Here is a 21,735-nt window from a genome sequence, read left to right as displayed (position 1 = left end):
TCAATGTATTATTTTTGATTTGATATGACTAGAAAGAACATCATGAGGTAATTGTCCGGGGTCCCGCGCCGGATCATAAAAAGGCTTTTGAGTGCTTGTACTCAGCCGGCAATGTTTTCGCTCTTTTGACTCTGCTTACATAAGCGCGACCTCGGCCAGCTCAGCACCGCCCCTCTTTTCAAAAGGAAACCTGCCCGCTATGCAGATTTATGCAAATGAAGGGGGGAGGAGGGCACCGACGCCATGGCAACGCGTGCTGGAATTCAGGCTGCTGGAAGACCGAGCTTTTGTTTATCGCGACGTCTGCTGGCTGGCCGAAAGAGGAAACTTCATTGAAAATAAATCTCGCAGCGGATCGCAATCGCTTCGCCGCAGATCAACTGGCGCTGAAGGAAACGAGTCGCTTTCGCTCAATTGGTCTAAGAAATATCGTTTATGATGAGTAAATCGTTTTGGGGTATAAGTTTGTGACATTTAGCATTCAAACTACGAACTATAAATACACTTTTTGCGGGTGTTGCGGTGATTAGCTCGACTTGACTCATCAGATCGCATCCTTTCAACTGCTTCCCGTTTTTTTTCCCCGGGTCAAGACACGTCTGCGTCCTTGGACAAGATCAAGTGTTGCGGCCTTCCTCAGACAAACAAACAATAGCCCCGAGCAATCCGGCGCTAATCTGTTCTGTTGTATCTTGCTCTGTAAATAGCCAGCACGCGCGCACACACACGCGGGCACGTACGCACACATACAAGGGCAGTAATTAAGATTGCGGCGCAAATATAATCCCCTCGGCTTTGATGTCACGGGATTAAATCCAAACGGCGTCCATATTGCTGTTCTTCCAGCCTAATCAAAAGATTAAGGCCACGTCGCGCTAGGGGTCCACTAAACATCCACATGGCCGGAAGTCGGGCCACATGGATACCACTTTGGTTAAGAGTAAGAATATAAGTACTTGAGTACTTGAGGATACCAAGCACAGATACTTGGTAATGCCATTTCATCATGTGATTGTGACAAATTTTATTTTAACTAGGGACCGACCGATTTATCAACTAGCTGTGTCGGCCAATATTAGCGCTTTTAAAAATGACCGTTTTGTTTCTCTCTGACTTTTGCTAATAATAATAATAATAATAATCAAAATCAAAATAATAATAATAATAATTAAAATGACATTTCAGTTAAAAAAACATTTCACTTCAACTAATAAAAATCTGTTAGCTTAATGCTAACATAGAATGCGAAACACTATTGAGCTAACAGATACGGATAGATACTACGAAATTATAAACCTTCTTACAAATGGAGCAGCAACACATACAAACTAGAGCTGGGTTTTAAAAATCCAATAATCAATATCGAATCAATTTTTCTTTTCCAGCGTGATATCGATTTATAGAACCATGAATCGATTATTTTAGTATTTCTTTTTCCCCATAAATTAAACACCAAAATAGAATTTTAAAGGCAAAATTTTGGGGGGTATCTTACTGTTTTCTTGAAATTTACCGTTAACGTGAATTTAAAAGTATTTTCTTATATTTAAGAAAGCCTTGACTTATGGCACTTTATGACAATTTAAAATATTTTTATTTTATATTTAATGTTTGTGGAGGTTTTTATCATGTCCTTGTTATTTAAGAAGAATTTATGTTCCAAAATTAATTAATATCGGATTGAATCGAATCGAATCGAATCGAGGAAAAAAAAAAAAAAAAAAACGAAATCTAATCGAATCTGAACTCTTGTGAATCAAAATAGAATCGATCAATACCCAACCCTAATACAAACAGCTTCTAACAATACTTATTGGCATATATTCGCTACATTGCAAAATTTCCACCGTCTCGTCATAACGTGGCACTTTCATTATTAGTGATTCTGCTTTTGCGTTTTGTCGGAACATAACGAAGAAAAATCCTGTCATTTTATCCCAAAGTGTGCATGTGATAAAAAAAAAACGCAAGCGTCAGCGCTGACGGCAATGGAGGCGACGGGGGAGCGACCCGTCGTCACCGCGTGTGATCGCAACACGACGCGCGTCTGCGACGGCTATAAATAAAAGTCCCCGCGCACGTTCCCCGCCCGGAGTTGCTTGACAGGCGACTTGCTCCCAGACATCAGACGCAAATTCCACTTAATAGACGGCAACAAGCGTGGCAACATTAGCGTGTCCCGGGCGACCTCAGTGCAAATTGAGTGAAGGGCGGCGGGGACTGTAATTACATCCTCCGTCGCGTCGGCAAGTCAATTGTTTTCAAGACGCCGCCAGGGAGTTGCGTTGAGGAAACAAACACACGTCACAATTGAAGTTATTTGGCATTTTCATTTCCAGCTAAAATAGATTGACACGGTTTCAACGTGTAGCTTTCTCGTAATTCAAAATTGTCAATTCAATAATTGTAATGAAGAAGACACATTTTCTTTGTAATGAACCCCTCACCCCCCTTTTTTAAATCTCAATATCTAATACAATTACAATGACATTGCATTTTTTTTTTAATTAAATGTTATAAATTTAAAATACGTTTTTAATCAACAGACAGATATTTTTTTTAATATATATTTTTTTATTAAATCGAATAAATAAATGTTTTATTAATTTTTGACATTTTAATTAAAACAATAAAACTTGAGATAAAATATTTTTTCTGAAGACAGATATTTTTAATTCAAAAATGTTTTGGTAGTTTACTGATTTAAATTAGATAATATAAAAAACTGTTTAAAATAATTAATTGATTCATAAGTAATATAATAAAATTTTAAGGTTAATATCAACAATTAATATTTACTTAAAACATTTTAGTTTAATACTTTCAATTTGAAAATTTCAATAAATAAGTAAAAAAAAAATTTGGGGTAATTGAATAATTGTATTATTATTATTATTATATAGTGAGGTCACATTTTTTAATAATCACGCTTGATTAAAAAAAGAAGGAAAAAAAAGAAACTACTCCAAATTATTACATAAATTTTTCAATTTAACGACATTTTTCAATAAAACAAATATTGTAGTAGAGTAGTTTAAATTAGATACATCTAATAAACAAGACACATTATTTTAATTAAAAAAAAAACGTTTTTAATTCTTGTGTAATTTAACCCTCAAAATATAACTGAGAAGTCATGCATCTTGAGTTTTGAAATTCCAAATTTAAATTATATTGCGAATTCAACCACTGTGATAAAAAAAGAAAAAGGCAGTCAAAAATAGCCATAGAAAAAGCCGAAACACATTTCGAATTTCTGCTTCTGCTGCTTTGAACCTCTGAGCGCCGTTTCCCCTTCCACATCTTGAGCTAATTGACCAGACTGAGCACACAATCTGATCACAGGGGAGCCTCCAAATCTGCCTTTGGAGCAGATGAAAGTGGACCCCTAAAAGCTCGGGGATCTCCGTTCTCAGCAGGCTACTAAACAGGCTGACAATCTTGACTTGAAAACACACCGTTTTACCTCGCGCCTTTGATCCCGGGCGCCCTGGCGCGCCAACACTCCGTTCCGCGTGGGATTTATTTGTTGTGAAAGCGCCTGACTCGCTGCTCACCTCCCCGGAGGAACGGTCCGCGTTGACCTGCGCTAAACTCCGCCCTGGGTAGGAAAGTGTGCATGTGTGAAAGGGTGTGTCGCGGACAAAGGGGGGGAAAAAATGCAGGTGGGGAAACAAAGTGGACAAGTGGGACTGTGGAGAACAGATGTGTTATATTTTCACTTACCAAACTAACTTCAAATCAGAATGGATTTTGTTGAATTGTATTTTTTTTTTCAACTTTTGGACAAAATTGTTAAGGCTGTACAGCATGCCTTAGTCAAAGGTGGAGAAAAGTATGAACAGTTGTGAATACCAGTCAGTGTGAGCACAAAAGCAGTGTCAGGAAAAGCCTACTAGAACAGCTGAACTTTATTTGGAGTTAATACCCGTTAAATGGTGGCTCCTTTTCAACATTCGTTTGAATGTCATTGGTTCATTCTGAACTATGTAAAAGGGTGTGCACACTTTTGCAATCACATTGTTTTGTTTCCATACCCTAATGAATTTTATTTTATTTTTTTTTTATGGCAATTGAGCTGCACAATGGCGGATTGTTTAGAAACAGCCCTGGCATTTCAATAGGGGTGTGTAGACTTTTCCTACTCATTGTCCATGCAGAAAGGATGCAGTCTCAGGTCAGAGAGGGACGGCGGGCAAAGCTCGCTAGTACGGGGACGGGTTGGAGGAGAGAGGCTGCTGGAAGTGGGTCACAGTGGCGCACTGACTCGATTGAAAGTGACGTGTGGCGGGGATGGAGGTAGGGCGAGGGGGGGGGGGAGGGGTGGGGGGTACATGGTCCATGGTATCCACGTCACTACACGCACGCACACATATTTAAAGACACTTGCAATCGAGTCAACATGAGGTGTGAATGTTGCTGTGCTCGTGCCTAATTAACAAGATCCCCTTTCAAACAGTCGCTAGCGAGCTCCACTCCCGTCCCGACGGCTAATTAGTTTATTTTCGGCCGGACCTTCGTCCTTGTGGGGGGTGGGGGGGATAAAAGGAGGCTCTGATTGCTGGGCCAGCGAATGCTTCCAAAATAACTCGATTAGAAAAGAGCATTTTTAGTAGTAAATATTTATTTATTTTATAAAATATTTTGTTTTATAGTATACTGGTAGCAATACATTTTTTTAAATTTTATAATAATTTTTGTTTAACTGGTAAGAAAATATTGTAACATTGTAGTCATCAAGACAGGTTTTTTTGTTTGATACATTTTAGTAGTTTTAAAAAAAATTGTGTGGGGGGGATTTTTTTAGTTTAATAACATTTTTCATATTAATTGTTAAATTGAATAGTTGTGATAAACAAAACATTTTGAAATTTCCAATATTTAACAATTTTAGATATTTAAAAATATATATTTTACTTAGCAAAAACATTTTTTTTTACAAGAAAAATACATTTAAAATGTAATGAGATTTTGCTTTATTTTTATTGTAAAATATGTTTTGTATTTTAATAATAAAAATGTAAAAATATATTATGGTTTTTTTGTATAATAATGTTCTGTAATTTAAACATCAAAAATTAAATATGTATATGACAGATTTGTTTTTTGTTTTATTAAAAATATTTGCATTAATTTAATAAATACAATTCAACAATTTGTTTTATTTTTTATTAATTTTTTATTTCAGTTCAATAATTATATTAAGGCAAGTCAATTATTATTATTGTTATTTTTGCAATTTGAATTTATTTAAGTAAATAAAATCAAAATCAAATTAAATGAAAATCTTTTTATAGTAATGAGACACTGGCCAAGTTTTAATACTTCAAAATCCAGCCATGAATCTACTTGACACAATTTGACGTTATTCGTGTAGCAGATTATAAAACAAATGACTTTATATTTGCAGCCACAAATTCCAAATCCACCTACAAGTCGTAAGAACTGTAATAGCAGACACATTCGAGGCAAGATCTTGCTTTTGACGAGTGTGCGTGCGAGCGGGACCCTCCGTGACAGATTAGCGCCACGACCACTCGGACATGATGCTAAAGTTTAACCGCGGCCCCCCCCGCGGGGGATTCTGGTGGCTCAAACTCAAGTCCTGCTTTGGATACCCACAAAAACAGGCAATTTGCATGCGAGTTTGAGTGTGCGTCAATTTAGCATTTCAGCTAGCATGCTAGCATAATAGTGGGACGCTCAACGGCGGCCGAATTAGCCTCCAAATGTGATAAATCCCGCTCGTAAAAACCTCACTTCCTGTTTACATTCTTCCGGCCAATAAGAGACGAGCTTAAACAAACAAGGATGCGCGTTGATTGGTCCATCCGTGTTGCCCGACGAAGGTTAAAGAACCTTCACCTTAATCGGCTTGAGTGGTTGCCGAAGGTCAGGCCGGCATCAGATGAGTCCAGATTAGCGGGTCACAAGGCACAACCGGGAGATTAGTGGCGGTGGTCTTTATACGTACACGCCGCCGCCGCCGCCGTTTGTGTGTTACGAACGCCCCCCCCCCCCCCCTGTTCATTTTGGGGGTATATGCTCCAGATTTGTGAGAAATGGATATTGTTAAAAAAAAAAAACATTACATTTTCGTCAAGCTATTTAATGCCACTCCCAGTTTCCCGTCAAACCACGTTAAACCGTCAACCGTAATCGGCCTTCGCCTGTTTACAATAATATTTGAAATTGGCAAACTACAACTTTAACACATTTGGACTTGCCTGTGTTTTAAAAACCGCCAAAGAAAACTTTTCCAACTTGTCTGTAAATATATCAAGTGAAATCGTCGTCAGGTGTCTTTTGTCTGACAAAAGCAGGCGGATCCCTCCCGACCCGTCACGGCGCGACGCGCCGTCTGACTCCAGCTTTGATGGTGCTGTAAATGAAACGCGCCTTTTTGGAGAACGGGCTCGCCGCCACCTACAGGGACCGGGATGGCGAGCGTCACGTGGCTCCTGTCCACAGTTTGAACCCGCCGCGTAATCGCTCGCAAAACAAGCGGGAAAACGCGTGACGGATGCGTGATGCTCGTTTGCCACTTTGACCGCAAACATGCGGCGGGAAAGAATGCAAAAGGCCGTCGGGTCGGGTCACACGTAGAGAATCGCCAAAGGAATGTTGATACTTTTCAACCCGACACCCTTTAACAGATGTTTTTTTTTCTCCCCTTTCCAAGTGCATATGGGGATATGAAAACTAATAGCTGTTTTTCTTTTCTTTTTTTTGCATTGTTGGGTGTATTTGCCAAGTGTTGTTTTTTTTTTATTTGAACATTGATACCGTGTACTACCAGTTTCATTTTTTTCATTTTTTTTTTTGGTTTATTTAAAATGTTTTCGGGGATATAAAATCAACATTTGCTCTATCAAATTAAATTTTCAACAAAAAAAACAATTTAATAAAAATAAGTCATTTAATGTGAATCATTTAAATTCATTTTAAAAGTTTTTTTAATTGAAAGAAAAACCTTTCAATTGCTGTCATTGTTCATAATTATTTAAGAATATTTGCCGTAGCAAATTTAATTTTTCACTTTAAAAATTATTAAATTGAACAATAACATTTGTAGTGCATATTTAAAAAAATGCATATATATATTTTTACTCCTGTTTTATTAGATTACCCCCCCCAAAAAAAACAACTAAAATTACTATAAAATAATTTTTATGAATATTTCAAACTTAAAAAACAAGTGAATAATAAATTCTATGTGCATCAATTAATTAAAAGGGCATAAATAATATTTTCTAATAATTCTACTCACGTTTCCTTTAAGACATTTGTAAAATAAAAAATTAATTACTGTCACTTTTTAAAAAAATTTTTTTAATATATATATATATATATATTTTTTTTTTTATAAATCCTCACTAAAATTTAACTACTAACTACAAATGTTATTTAAAAAAATAATAATAATTTTGAGGACAAAAAAAAGCTTTTTTTAGCTTTTTTTTTTTTAAATGATTCCATCACTGTCACTTTTTCATAATTATTTTTGATTCATCAATTAAAAAATAAAGTAAAGAGGTCAACTAAATGATTTTTTTTTTAATATAAACTCCACCAATCCCATTTGAAAAACGTCTGTTGTTGTATAGCAAAGTGCGTGAAACCTTTTGTGAGCTCCTGCGGGTCTTCTGGCGCCGGCCGCCGCCTCGTTCTTTCCCGTCTTGATGTCTTTTGAAATGCTAATGGCGTCTCCTCCCTTCTTTTCTTCTTCGTCTCCTGCTGCAGATCCCTCCTCCAACTACATCCGGCAGCTGGAGACCAAAGTGCGAATCCTGGAGGACGACAACAACAAGCTGCTGACGCAGGTGAGGCAGCGCGGGGTCCAAATTCCGTTAGTAAAGATCGAGCAATCTGTCAATCGGCAACTCATCGATTAGCAAATCAATTGATAGTTTTTGACATTGTCCAAACCCTCAGAATTGTTGAAAACTGACTCATTGTGTTGAATCAAATAAGAGATTTACAAACATCTGCTTTAATTTGGGAAAACAATGATAAACTTTTTTGCTTATTTTCTGACATGTTATCGACCAAACCCGTATAAAAGAAATCTGCGAATATTTAGTGTTGAGAAACTGAAATTTCAATCACTTCACTACCAGTGACAGCTATAGACGTCAAAGATCCATTTTTACTGGGCTGGCAGTAAATTAGTTAAAAAGCTTTCTAAATTATTCCTCGATAACCAAAAATAATTACTTTTATTTATTTATTTTATTTATGTGTTTATTTTTTAGATAATAATAATAATTTGATGATGCACTAAATTATCAAAAATAATTATCGATTCATTTTATGATGGACTTGTTGTCTGAATTGTATTCAGCTAAACATCGGAATCAGCTTAAAATAAATCCACATCGGTGTCTTTCGAGCCGTTTCTGGGAGCTCAAGTCGATTATCTAAAGCTCTGGAAAGGCGCTCGACGGTTTGAGTATTTTTGATCCAGACTGCGATGATGTCGAAATGGTCAAACGGCGGTCGACCAAAAGATCCGCCGGCGGCCTGTGTTTGAACTCATCCAGAAGAAGCACTATTTTTTTTTCATTTTTTTATTTTTTTGGGAGCGGAGCCCACAACACGAGATGATGCGAGTCATCGGCGGATGTCTGCGCGCGTCTCGGTGTTGATGCATGTTTAATTCATGACGGAGGCTTCAATGGCGAGCGTCGGTTGGCCCCCGTAGCAAAAGAGCGAGGAGACGCTAAATGACAGAATCCAGCGGTGCTAACCTCTCGATGACTTCGCCCACGTTTGGAAGATGCCAGCGTGGAGGTGGGAGGGGGGGACGAGGGGGGGATGTTCGGGGAAGAGAAAGGGGTTCACGGCGAGGTCACACCAGTAGAGATGTAAAGGGTTGCTCGTTAGATGCAACGACGGCGCTCTGACAAACCGGCTCGATACGTTTTGTTCTCTTTCATCATATACCGTAACCACAACTTCTGTTGTTTATTTATTTAATATATATATATATTTTTTTAATGATTAATTTAAAAAAAAAAGAAGCTTTTTTACATATTTATTTTATTATTTTTGTGATTGTTTTTATTTTAGTTGGTTTTACTAGATTTTATGTGTATGATAGTTTTTTTTTAAACTCATTTTTTTAACACTTTCATTTGTAACCCCCCTAATTTATTTTACTAGCTTGTTTTATTTTAAATATGTATATTTTGACTTTTTTTTTTTTTTTTTTAATGATCAATTTCACTTTGTTTTTGGATTTTATTTCAAATGTTTCATTCTTTTTTTTTAATGTCAGTGTCCTCATATGTGGTCAACAACGTTCCTGTTTTTCCTTCTGCAGGCACGTAGCCGTTATAGTTTATCACAAATACAAATGAAGAAGGTAACTCGTAAGCTTGTCTGTTTTCCACTGGCTTGTCTCTCTGGTGGCGGAACTTTCAGCACATCTTTTTTTCGGGCTTTCTCCTACAAAGGGTGGACACGCACACACACGCACGCACACACACACTAAACCCGCCATCTCATCTCAAAACTCAAACCAAAGCCTTTCATTGTTGTCTTGATGCTAAAATAAGCTAACAGCTTTAGCCTCGTGGTTTTTTTTGTCTATTTTTTTTTAAATTTGCAATCTGAACCACATATATACGATAGGTTGATGATTTAAATCAAATCTGCATTACAAATGAACTTTGTCTCAGAAATGATGGCTAACTTTTTTCCATAATCACAAAAGGCTAGTAACAACTAATGGCTTTAGCTTTAGCCGCGTGATTCTGTTTCATGTGTCATATAAACAAACGTAGTTAATTTTTAGATGTAAATGCAATTGGCTTTAAACATTCAACTTGACTCCAAGCTCATTTGTTACATTCATAAATTAGCTAATATAGCGACCAATAGCAACCTTGAAGGCATTTTGCTCTAAGCAGCTAATGTCTTTAGCCTAGCATAGTCTCAAGTCAAAGCAGTTTGCGAGCACGATGTTTGTCCCGTGTGTGCGGACCTTTTGTAGCTCTTGTCAAACGAATGGTTTCCTGGCAAGGTGAGCAAAAGGCTACAGTTGCTGTGTGGCGCATTCAAGAAGTTGCTCTTGTCTCGGCTTGTCGCGATGTCTGCTGGCGGCGGCATAAATATTTGAGACTACGAGAGCGTCACAGGAAGAGCCGAACATTCATAATGCATTGAGTGCTTTCTTTTGCTCTTCTTTGGAATTTGATTGTGTTTTGTTACGTTATGGACTAAAACGTCTCTGGAGATGACGGAGGTGGGCCTCTTACGGGATTAGTCAAGTGGTTGTTAAACGTCCCGCTGTAAACTTGAGGAGGACAAAAGTCTCTTATCACAGGAATGTTGACCTTCCTGTGGACCAGAGGCGCAGCTTGCTATCAGGCAAAGCAGGCAATTGCATTTTTGTTTTTTTAAACAACCATGTAGTACTTTTTTTAAATGACCATGTATAATAAAACGTTTTTTAAAATAAACGTAAGGAGTTTTCATTTTTAAACCACCAAGGCTTTTTTAGGTTTAGGGTTAGGGTTTAGGATTAGGGTTTTGGTTTAGGGTTAGGGTTAGGGTTTAGGAATAAGGGTTAGGGTTTAGGGTTAGGGTTAGGTTTTAGGGTTAGGGTTTAGGGTTTAGGGTTAGGATTTAGGTTTAGGGTTAGGGTTTAGGGTTTAGGGTTAGGGTTAGGGTTTGGGTTTAGGGTTAGGGTTAGGGTTTAGGGTTAGGGTTTGGGTTTAGGGGTAGGGTTTGGGTTTAGGGGTAGGGTTAGGGTTTCGGGTTTGGGTTTAGGGTTAGGGTTTTGTGGTTAGGGTTTTGTGGTTAGGGTTAGGGTTTAGGGTTAGGGTTTAGGTTTAGGGTTAGGGTTTAGGGTTAGGGTTTTAAGGTTAGGGGTTAGGGTTAAGGGTTTAGAGTTAGGGTTAGGTTTTTTTTTAAACGACCAAGTTTTTTTTATTTTTACGACAAAATTTTTAACGACTTTTTTTTTTCTTCTCGGAAAAATGGGTTACGGCTAGTTTATTTTTTTTAAACGACCAAGTATTTTTTTATTTATTTTTTCCGAAAAAAAGGGTTACAGTTAGTAACAAAAAGACCATGTCCAAGTTTTTTTTTTTTTTACGAGAAAAAGGGTTACGGTTAGGTTTTTTCTTTAAACGACCTTTTTTTTCTTTTTTTTCGGAAAACTGGGTTACGGCTAGTTTTTTTTTTTTTAAACGACCAAGTTTTTTTTTTTTTTATTTATGAAAAAAGGGTTACAGTTGTTTTTTTTTTTTTTAAACGACCAAGTTTTTTTTTTTTTACGAGAAAAAGGGTTACAGTTATTTTTTTTTTTAAACGACCAAGTTTTTTTTTAACGAAAAAAAAAGACCATGTATAGTAAGGTTTTTTTTTTTATATATAATAAATGACCAAAGCATTTTTTTGTTAAAACATAAAAAAAAACAAAAAAACGACCATGGTTTGGGTTAGGGGTTAGGGTTTAGGTTTAGGGTTAGGGTTTAGGGTTTAGGGTTTAGGGTTAGGGTTTAGGGTTTTGTGGTTTTGTGGTTAGGGTTTAGGGTTAGGGTTTAGGGTTAGGGTTTGGGGTTAGGTTTAGGGTTTAGGGTTAGGTTTAGGTTTAGGGTTAGGGTTTAGGGTTAGGGTTTACGGTTAGGTTTAGGGTTTAAGGTTTAGGGTTAGGTTTAGGGTTAGGGTTTAGGGTTAGGGTTTTGGGTTAGGTTTAGGGTTAGGGGTTAGGTTTAGGGTTAGGGTTTGGGGTTAGGGTTTAGGGTTTAGGGTTAGGGTTTAGGATTTAGGGTTCAGGGTTTAGGGTTTAGGGTTAGGGTTTAGGGTTAGGTTTTAGGGTTAGGGTTTGGGTTTTGGGTTAGGGTTAGGGTTTTAAGGTTAGGGGTTAGGGTTAAGGGTTTAGAGTTAGGGTTAGGTTTTTTTTTTAAACGACCAAGTTTTTTTTTTTTCACGAGAAAAAGGGTTACGGTTAGGTTTTTTCTTTAAACGACCAAGTTTTTTTTTTTTTTTTATGAAAAAAAGGGTCACAGTTAGTTTTTTTTTAAACGACCAAGTTTTTTTTTTTTACGAGAAAAAGTGTTAGTTATTTTTTTTTTTAAACGACCAAGTTTTTTTTTAACGAAAAAAAAGACCATGTACAGTAAGTTTTTTTTTTTATATAATAAATGACCAAAGCATTTTTTGTTAAAACATAAAAAAACAAAAAAACGACCATGGTTAGGGTTAGGGTTTAGGTTTAGGGTTTAGGGTTAGGGGTTAGGGTTAGGGGTTAGGGTTAGGGTTTAGGGTTAGGGTTTAGGGTTTTGTGGTTAGGGTTTAGGGTTTAGGTTTAGGGTTAGGGTTTAAGGTTTAGGGTTAGGGTTTAGGGTTAGGGTTTAAGGTTTAAGGTTTAGGGTTTAGGGTTTAAGGTTTAGGGTTTAGGGTTAGGGTTTAGGGTTTTGGGTTAGGTTTAGGGTTAGGGGTTAGGTTTAGGGGTTAGGGTTTAGGATTTAGGGTTCAGGGTTTAGGGTTTAGGGTTAGGGTTTAGGGTTAGGTTTAGGGTTAAGGGTTAGGGTTTAGGGTTAAGGGTTTAGAGTTAGGGTTAGGTTTTTTTTAAACGACCAAGTATTTTTTTTTTATGAAAAAAAGGGTTACGGTTACTTTATTTTTTAAACGACCATGTTTTTTTTTTACGAAAAAATGGGTTACGGTTAGTTTTTTTTTAAACGACCCAAGTTTTTTTTTTTTTTACGAAAAAAGGGTTACGGTTAGTTTTTTTTTTTAAACGACCATGTTTTTTTTTTTTTTACGAAAAAAGGGTTACGGTTAGTTTTTTTTTTTATATAATAAATGACCAAAGCATTTTTTTGTTAAAACATAAAAAAAACAAAAAAACGACTGTGGTTAGGGTTAGTGTTTAGGATTTTGGGTTAGGGTTTTGCGTTAGGGTTTTGGGTTAGGGTTTAGGGGTTAGGGTTTTGTGGTTAGGGTTTAGGGTTTTAAGATTAGGGGTTAGGGTTAAGGGTTTAGAGTTAGGGTTAGTTTTTTTTTTAAACGACCAAGTATTTTTTTTTTATGAAAAAAAGGGTTACGGTTACTTTATTTTTTAAACGACCATGTTTTTTTTTTTACGAAAAAAGGGTTACGGTTAGTTGGTTTTTTTACGAACATGTATAGTAATGTTAAAAAAAACGACTGTGTAAGGCGTTCTTTTTTTAAACAACCAAGGCATTTTTTTAAACGAAAAAAAGACCATGTTGTAAGGCTTTTTAATTTTTTATTTTTTTTTACAAAAACTTGTTTTTTTTCCACCACCCTTAATAGTATTTGTATCTTATTTGAAGATGAAAGATGTGAAATTACCCGAGGGCCCAAGCAAGTCCCATTTTGTCGTTAGTGATGCTGAAGTTGGAAGTTAGCCAGCGGGCTACGTCGCTCTTATTATTCGGATGAGATCATCGAAGGCTTTGTTTGTCGTGACATTTTTCCCGGCCAACAAGCCCGGCAGTCAAAACGTCTTTTGAACTATTGTAAAGCACCGTAAAGATCAGCCGGCACTACGGAAGGATTGCAAAAGGTTAGCGGGACGCTAAAGCATGCGCTCGGGTGAGGCCACGCTCGTAGATGTGTGCCGCCATTTATAGCATCGGCGCTCACGCATATTTACACCGACATTGAGTAAACCTGGCCTGCTTTTTCAGTCTTCAAATTTGGTGCATGTTCTGCTGTGCTTCTGTTTGGGGGGGCTGCGGGTTCAAGCGGTTTGTTTCTTTTGATGGCAGGATTTCTCTTCATATAGTCATAATCATCACGATGTTTGCGTGTTCAGTGTAATCCAGGTGACTTGCGAGCCCTGCGGAAAGGGATGACCCTGTACCACTCCGAGTCGCAGCTGTCCTCGCTGCCCCAGCGACACGACGCCGCGCACAAACTGGTCAGTGCACGCATGCCTTGCACGTGAAACGTGTCATCGCAGTATTCTGTTCATGCCAGTGCGTCAGGTATGCTAACGCTAACGTGTCTGTTGTTCATGTTCAGGGTTCAGGTCGTCTCCCCACCAGCGAATCGTCTCCGGCCACGGGATACTTGTCGTGCGTCCAGAAGCCCGAGGCCGTGGTGCACGCCATGAAGGTAAGCGGGAGGGCGGGGCTTCCACCGAGCGCGAGTTTTCTTAGGCTGCCGCGGCTCACGTGAATTTGGGCCCCTGCAGGTTCTGGAGGTCCACGACAACTTAGACAAGCAAGTTCCTGAAGACTACGAGGACGACCTCAGCGAGAAGGAGAAGGCCATCGTCAGGGAGATGTGCAACGTAGGTCAACACATGCAAACACACACATTCAAGACCACCTCAAATAGTCCATAGGTATGTTTTTGTAGCATCTACAGCACATATATTTTTTTACGGTCTTTTCAAAATAGTGTACCAATCCCCTCTGGAGTTACAGTAAAGAACATGTTTTCCTTGACAAAATTAACAACAAAGCAGAATTTAACATGATTTGACATTCAATCATCTTCAGTATAAACGAGGCCGAGCTGCAATACTTCCTCTTTCATATGTACACAAAATGAGGTGCCACCCTCTGGTGGTCGACAGTGGAATTACAGCCAACATGAATAGCAGGCGGAACAAGACAGTTACGAAAGGTTTAAAAAACAAAACAAAAAAAACTACTTGTCTCAAATACACTCAATTGTGTTTTTGTTTGCAAATAAGATTTTTTTTAATAGCTTTTCCTCCCCATTCTGAAAAGAATTTTTGTGGAATATACAAAAGTCAATATTATGGAAAAACGTGTCTTTTTTCCCCCCTCAAATTTATTCTCTGCGTTTGTAAATGTTGGCTGCGCAGGTGGTGTGGAGGAAGTTGGGTGACGCGGCCGGCTCCAAGCTGTCCGTCCGCCAGCACCTGTCGGGCAACCAGTTCAAGGGGCCTCTGTAGCGCCGCCCGCCACCAGGGGGCGTTAGTCCGCGATGTCCCACCGCCCTAGAAAAAGCTGGAACACGCCGACAACACAGAGAAATTAGCGAGCGCTAGTTTCGACCTTCACCACAACGTTGCAGCCACTTTGACTTTGAAGGTGCCAACGTCAGGTGGTTCCAAGCACACAAGAAATCTTCCCCCTTTTTTTTTTGATGAGCTCCTGTAGCGCCCCCTAGCTCGTGTTACGGGTACTGCTTTCCAATCCCCTCAGACTACAGTGAGGTTGACGTATAGGGTTCTCTTGTTAGCGTTAGCGCAATACAAAGACTTGCAATTAAGATTTAAGTGTAGCCGAACGGTGACAATTTTTACTTTCTTATTGTTGATGAATCACTTGCAAAGCGCCGCCCTGTCATGTTTATCACTAGTGAGTAGAAAGGGGTCGAAACGGTTCTAGTGTTAAGTGGCGTGGACCCACTGTGACCTTTTGGGCTCGTTAACTTTGTATATTCTGTATAAAAACAAACGATAGGAAGACTTCATTGTTTTATGTTTTACTTTTTTCTATTTCACCGACGATGGTTAGGGCCATGCTCGGATAGGAAAGAAAGATATACTGCAAGGATAAAGTTGGAAAATAACAGATTACTTTCTGGAATAAAGTCCAACTTTTGATCATGTTACAATATTTTTAAGTACTATTAATCCCGCCCCCCTCATTAAGAGGAACCACATCTTTCTATGACATTTTGTCCTAATTAAGTTACTTTTAAAATCAGTTTTCTCTCATTACTTAAGTACTGAAAATGTACTTAATAGAAAGGTAAAACAGTAGTTCAATAATTTTCTTAGGATACGTTTATTTTTCTTAAGTTTCCTAACTTTTTTTTTTGTTCCCCAAAATTATATATTTTTCCTTCTCATAGCTTTATTTTATCCTTTAAAAAAATACCCCTGTTGCGTTCCAACTTTATTCTTGTAATTTATTTTTTTTCTTCTCCTTTGAGCATTGCGCTAATTGTCATGGGTGCGAACCCAGCATGGCCACGTGATCAACTATTTAGAACACAAATGACAAGTTTGCCGTTATTGTGAATACCATTTGTTATTATGTGGCTACTAGTTCTCTCCTGGGGAATAAGAAGTTTTTTTTTGTTTGTTTTTTAAATTTTGTGGACTTTTGAAACGCTGAAACGAGCCCGTTTGATGCTGTGCATGCTCGACAATCACGTTTCTCAGGTCGTCGTCGCGCGCAAGTGGAAAGTGTCTCGACGCTGTGCATGTTCTTTGCAACTTTTTAGGATTTTCAAGTTAGCTGTACTCCCCCAAACCTAAAAAAAAAAAAAAACTGATGTCAGAAGCAAGAGAGCGCACCGAGAGATGGACGCAACACTCCCTTTCTTTAAGCTTGCACTTCCGAAATAAAACGTGTCCACTGTGCGCTTCCATTCACGAGCAAACAGTATTTGGGCCACACTCGAAAACAAAACACAAACAGTAGCTTTAAATAAAATTTATTTTACAAAAAGTATTTTTTTTTATAACTGCAATAGGGTTTTTGGTGGGGAAAAAATGTCCCCCCACCCACCCATGTGAAAACACTTTTAGTTTATTTGTAAAGTTATCATGGAAGTTTTAATTGTACTTTTGGTAGCAAAATGTGACGGCCCATTTACTTTTTATTCTCCAGTGTGGTCCCAATATGAATTTAATTCCCAGTAAAAAGTGTCCTTTTTTTCTAGGAAGTGACTGGAAGCCATGATTCTCTTGTAGAAAAATGTATATAGACATTGGAACTTGTACACGTTTTTGCATTTGGAACACTCGGAGCGACGATGCTGAATGGCCGACATTCCCGCCCGTCGTGGCTAGCATGACCGTAACGTCTTCCCGTCCGCCTCAAGCCATCCGAGCTGATTGCAGCTGGCGGAATTGGCAGAGTTTAGAATCAGGAGAAAAATAAACAAGAGTTGATTCAACGACTCGCATTGCTTGCTTGATTTTTGCACCGACACTGCCCCCTTGTGGCACAAATGGGAACGTTTGGTTATTTCGTTTGGTGGGTTGTCAAATTCCACAATTTTCAAAGTATATTTGCAACACACTTTTTCTTTTATTTGAATCTTTTTTGTGAAGAAACTGTATTTCGTTACATGAAGCTACATTTTGTTCAGAAGAAACCACTTTTATTTTATGACATGAAGCTACATTTCAATTTCAATGATTGGGAGGGCGACCATTTCCTTGAAAGGCTGACCAGACAACATTGCGGAAGCAACGTAAAAAGTGAACATTTTGTCCTCGCCAAACCTAAACAGTAAAATAAAAGAACTCACTTTGACGATTCTGTTGATTGAAGTTCATCTCATCCAGCTGCCGCGGTTCATGGGCATGCCAGGCGGCGGAGGCAAGGGAACCTGCGACTGGCCTTGCGGCACAGGTGGAGGCAGGTACCCGGCCGGGGGGAGGCCCATGGGCGGGGGCACGTGGGTCGGGGGCATGTGAGGCGGCGGGGGGAAGTTGGTGTAGCCCGGCGGCGGGTAGCTGGGAGGCATGGCGGGTGGCGGGTAGCCGGTAGGCGGAGGATGGGCCGGCGGCGGGGCTGTTGGCGGCGGGTACACGTGGTAGGGCGGCATCGGGGGGGCGTAGGTAGGCGGCATGGGGGGCGCGTAGGCGGCCGCCTCCGTTTTCATCATGGACTGAAGACTCTGGTAGCCCTCGCTGGACATGTATGAGCTGGTGGTGGACATGACGTAGTTGGAGGGCGGCGGCGGGGGCGGACGGTGTGGGAGAGGAGGGGGCGCGTGGGGCTGGTTGGGCGGCGGCGCGTGAGGGGGCGGGGGAGCCGCTTCGCTCGGCGGTTCCGCTTCGGTGGGTGGGGCGGGGGCGGCGGGTTTGCGCTCTTAAATGAAATATAGAAAAAAAGATTTGATTTTGAAAGCTTACACATGTGGTAGAAAAATACATTTTTTATTTTGACTTTTTTGTTTAAATATACAACTTTCCCCCCACCTAAAAATATATATACATACATTGCTTTTTGAAAAGATTACTTTTGACATTATTTTTTTGAAAGTAAAAATGATATTTTTTGAAAAATTATTATTATATTTTTTTAAATACACGACTTTTGTAAATTATATGACTTATAATTGAGTAAGTTGTTACATTAATTTTATATTTAAAAAAGGAACACATTACCTTTAGTAGTACAATATACAACTTTGTGAAATATTTCTTTGTAAACATCTACGATTTTTCTGTAAAAAAAAATGCACGACCAAAAAAATTATATCTAGAACTTTTTAAAATAAAATATACAACTTTCTTGAAAGCAAGTTTTGTGAAAAATGTAAATGCTTAAAATTTGTGAAAAAAAAATGCATTCATTTTTTAGTAAACAAAACAATAAAACAACTTTCTTGATATATAAAATGCTATTTTAAATTCATAACTTTTTTGTAAAGTATGATTAAATTATTATTTATTTATTTATTTTTTACAAAAAAGGCATATTAACTTTTAAAATAAGATAGAACCATTTTGCAAACGTAAGGCACCTTTTTTTTTTTTATAAGAATATGCAATTTTTTGAAGAAAAAAATAAATCCCCAAAAAATTCCCTCCCAAAGATATAAAACTATTTTTGGGCAAAAATATTACATATTATACAAAAATCAAATGACATTCAACAATTTTTGTCTAGATTGCGTGTGTTTGTTGTGAGAAGGGGACTATGAAGTGCATTTTGTGTTTTCACGTACCTGGCGGCGGCGGCGGCTGCGAGGTGGGCAGCGGCGGCATGGGGCTCTCCAGTCGAGGAATCTTTGATCCAACTTGTTCTGAACATGAAAGAATATTAAACATGTTCAAATATTCAAAGTGTTACCAGTAGATGTAATACAGAATGGTTTTGGGGTGAACCTGGGGGCTTTGGTTCTTCCTTGGGGGAGGTCTGCAGGGAGAACAGAGATTTTAGTGGCCGGCGGCGCGACGCAGTAGCAAAATGGAGCGAGGCGCTGTCTTACGTGTGCTCGTTTGAGTTGTCGCGCGGGGCTGCCGCCCTGCGGGGACGCCTTCTTGGCCGGCGGCGGGGGCGGGTTGGCGACCAACGACGGCGGCGCCGGGGGCGCGGGAGTCAGGGCAGGGGCGGCGGGCTTGTCCTGCAGCTGCTGGGGGATGGGCTTGTTGCCGTGGGAGTACAGGTCGAGGATCTGATGGCAGATGTCTAACACGACATCCGGCGGTGTTATCAACTCCGTTGAAGATTTTTTTTCACGAGTGACTTTTTCCTTCTTATTGACGTCGCGTGTTGCGTTTTTATGCTTTGTTTGAGTTTGGTGGTATTGGGGGGTACCTTCGAGCAGCTCGACGGGGACGTCCTGGACGAACTGCTCCCACCAGCGGCGGGACGACTGCTTGGCCGTCCACTCCTGGATGTCGAACTTGCACAGGCGGCCCGCCAGGTACATGACGGCCACCGCGATGATCTCCGGCTCCCACTGCAGCGACAGCATGGTGCACAGGCTGCAAGGGGGGCGTAAAAGGGGGTTACTACAGGTCATCTGGAAGCCACGCCCATTGCTCAGCAATGTGAACTGATGCGCGCGGTCGCGCGGGCGAGAGGCTCACCTGTCATTGACGAAGGTCCACGCCATCTGGAGAACCTTGCACACTTTGTTCTTCTCCCCTTTCAACCACACAAGATGCCAAACGTCAACTTAAAGATGTCAATATTAGTCGCGTGCAATTTTAATACGACTGCGTCAACCTTTGAGCTGCTTGACGTAACGCAGGAGGAACATGTACGGGTGTTCCACCTGCAGGTCGAACTTGATCGTCTGCAGCAGGATTCGCTCCAACACCATCACCTCCTCCTGCAACACGTGTTTTTTTTTTTTAAAGCAAAAGTAGTGAACTTATTTTGATTTTCCAGCAACGTTTGTGAGGGCGACCTTGGGGTCGTCTCCAAACTGAGCAAACTGCACGTCGTTGAGCAAACTGCGAGCCGTCTTGATGATGTCTTTACACTTTTTGGGCGTTTCCTCCACTTTGCCCGCCAGAAAGAGACAACAAGCTCCCGTCACCTCAAACACAAACATGCCATTAACATGATTATTATTTTTAAATAACATTGTCTGTTTTTCACAAGAATTATCAATTTTGTTGTTTATTGGAATGTTTTCTTTATCTACTCGACAGGGAAAAAATGTCAGCGAAAAATACAACTTCTCCCCTGAAAAAAACGAACAAACAAATTGTACTGAAAGGATGTCGTCTAAAAATATTTTTTCACAAAATGTGGCTTAAAAAATAAATTTCTGCTTGAAATGAAGGATTTTTTCCAAGTCCAACCTTTCTTCACAATAAAAAACCCAACCTTTTAAGGAACAAAGTTTTTCTTCTTCTAGAAAATGTCTCTAAAAATTGACACTCTTTCTTTTTATCTAAAAAATAAAAATATTTCCTCCAAATAAATTTGAACTCTTAAAAAAAAAAAGATAACGTATTGAAACCATTTTTCAAAAGACATTTATAAACCATTTTTTTGGTCCTTGCCCACGTATACGTTGTGAACTTACATATCTGGGGAACTGCTTGAACGAGTGGAACATATAGAATCGGTGAAAGTAGATGATGCCCGTGGCCAGCGTGTCGTAATGTCTGCCAGTGGTCAAGAAAACAAATACTGACATATATATGACCTATATTATTTCCTACGAGCATCTTTTGAAACACGTGCCATAGAAAAGGATACAGGCCGAGTCGGGTGCCCACGTCGAATATGAACCGGGCCCCCTCCCTGCGGTAGCGGGCTTCCGTACCCGGGTCCAAGCCTTCCGACTGAGAGGGCGTGTGCGCCAAATCCTTCTTGTCCCAGTACCAGCATGGCTTGATGTGGTCCAACATGGTCTGCTGGCCGAGCGCCGCGTTGTCTTTCGACTCCTTCACAGGCTGGGGGGAGGCCACCGAGGTCGAGGGGCCTGCGTTGACCGCCTGCGGGCCATTGAAAAAAAAAATCATTCAAACATCATTAGAATTAGTGCTGCAGCTGTATTACACTAAAATAATGCTAATACTAGATTTTAGGCTAGCTGCTCCCTAACAATTTCAAAGTGCAAAAAGCAAGTAAATAAAACGTTTTCTCTAACAAGTGCTGGGCACATTATTGACAGGCGCGTATTTAATATTTATTACATTGACTTCTTATTTGTCGTTCCTACCTTTCCCCCAGAAAATAAACCTTATGAAGTGTCTTTTTTTTTGATAGGTGGGGGCTTGCTTGCTTTTAAAAAATACTTATTAAAAAAAATCCCAAAAGTTTTAAAATTCGACGATAAAGAACAAACGTGTTTAAAAATGCTAGTCCAGCATCATCAGTGCCTCATCGTGCGAGTGTTCGACAGTTAGAGGACCGATTTTTATTCACAAATTATTAACCCTGGCTGTACAGCTACGTTAGGTCATGAGTGACACATAACCACTACGTTATTAACCGCCCACACGGCATTTATGTTACAGAATTATGTAAAATGCGAAATAATGAGAAACCTGAACGTTTCACTTTGCTATTTAACCGTTGCTGGCTAGCTAACACGCTAAGGGGCTAGCATGCTAAGTCCGATGCAATACGTCAACCGGATACGAATTGATTAATATTTGTCAAAGGCTTAATTTATATTTCTAAAGACAGAGTGTGTCCTACCTTTAACATATCGGCATGAAAATATCCTTCCAAACTATTTGCAGGTACAATCGGGGGTTGACTCAAACTATGCTAACAAGCAGCGTCCATTGTGAGTGGTAAGAGCGCCGCCATTATGGTTTCAGGCGGATGTGAC

At 39.4% G+C, this 21,735-nt stretch overlaps 2 protein-coding genes across 3 annotated transcripts in view; one reads left to right on the top strand and one right to left on the bottom strand.

Moving 5' to 3' along the window:
* ccdc85cb (coiled-coil domain containing 85C, b) overlaps positions 1 to 16,872 on the top strand; it is a 34,069-nt gene extending 17,197 nt beyond the window's left edge. The window contains exons 2-7 of one of the 2 annotated variants that reach the window (XM_086061214.1): positions 7,744 to 7,823; positions 9,326 to 9,367; positions 13,799 to 13,903; positions 14,008 to 14,100; positions 14,180 to 14,278; positions 14,822 to 16,872. In XM_086061214.1, coding sequence (XP_085917340.1) covers positions 7,744 to 7,823; positions 9,326 to 9,367; positions 13,799 to 13,903; positions 14,008 to 14,100; positions 14,180 to 14,278; positions 14,822 to 14,911 — 509 coding nt within the window. In that variant the 3' untranslated portion in view covers positions 14,912 to 16,872. The remainder of the gene's footprint in view (positions 1 to 7,743; positions 7,824 to 9,325; positions 9,368 to 13,798; positions 13,904 to 14,007; positions 14,101 to 14,179; positions 14,279 to 14,821) is intronic. The other variant, XM_086061215.1, reaches the window with a different exon arrangement.
* ccnk (cyclin K) lies at positions 14,818 to 21,735 on the bottom strand. The gene is made up of 12 exons (XM_086061213.1): positions 21,600 to 21,735; positions 20,652 to 20,890; positions 20,476 to 20,557; positions 19,849 to 19,980; positions 19,665 to 19,770; positions 19,526 to 19,583; positions 19,251 to 19,420; positions 18,922 to 19,121; positions 18,818 to 18,848; positions 18,658 to 18,735; positions 17,230 to 17,795; positions 14,818 to 14,966 (listed from the first exon to the last, which is right to left on the bottom strand). The coding sequence occupies exons 1-11, from the start codon at positions 21,606 to 21,608 to the stop codon at positions 17,254 to 17,256; spliced, it is 1,647 nt and encodes a 548-aa protein (XP_085917339.1). The 5' UTR covers positions 21,609 to 21,735; the 3' UTR covers positions 14,818 to 14,966; positions 17,230 to 17,253.

This window comes from Leptonotus elevatus, chromosome 18 (genome assembly GCF_054856555.1).
Source record: "Leptonotus elevatus isolate MCC_2025b chromosome 18, RoL_Lele_1.0, whole genome shotgun sequence".
Classification (NCBI taxonomy): Eukaryota; Metazoa; Chordata; class Actinopteri; order Syngnathiformes; family Syngnathidae; genus Leptonotus; species Leptonotus elevatus.
This window is presented reverse-complemented; position numbering and strand designations above follow the sequence as displayed.

Coding starts and splice junctions, on each gene's coding strand:
- ccnk (XM_086061213.1), bottom strand. Junction 19,771..19,848: donor AGTTTGGAGACGACCCCAAG/GTCGCCCTCACA, acceptor CACGTGTTGCAG/GAGGAGGTGATGGTGTTGGA. Junction 18,849..18,921: donor GACAACTCAAACGAGCACAC/GTAAGACAGCGC, acceptor TTCTCCCTGCAG/ACCTCCCCCAAGGAAGAACC.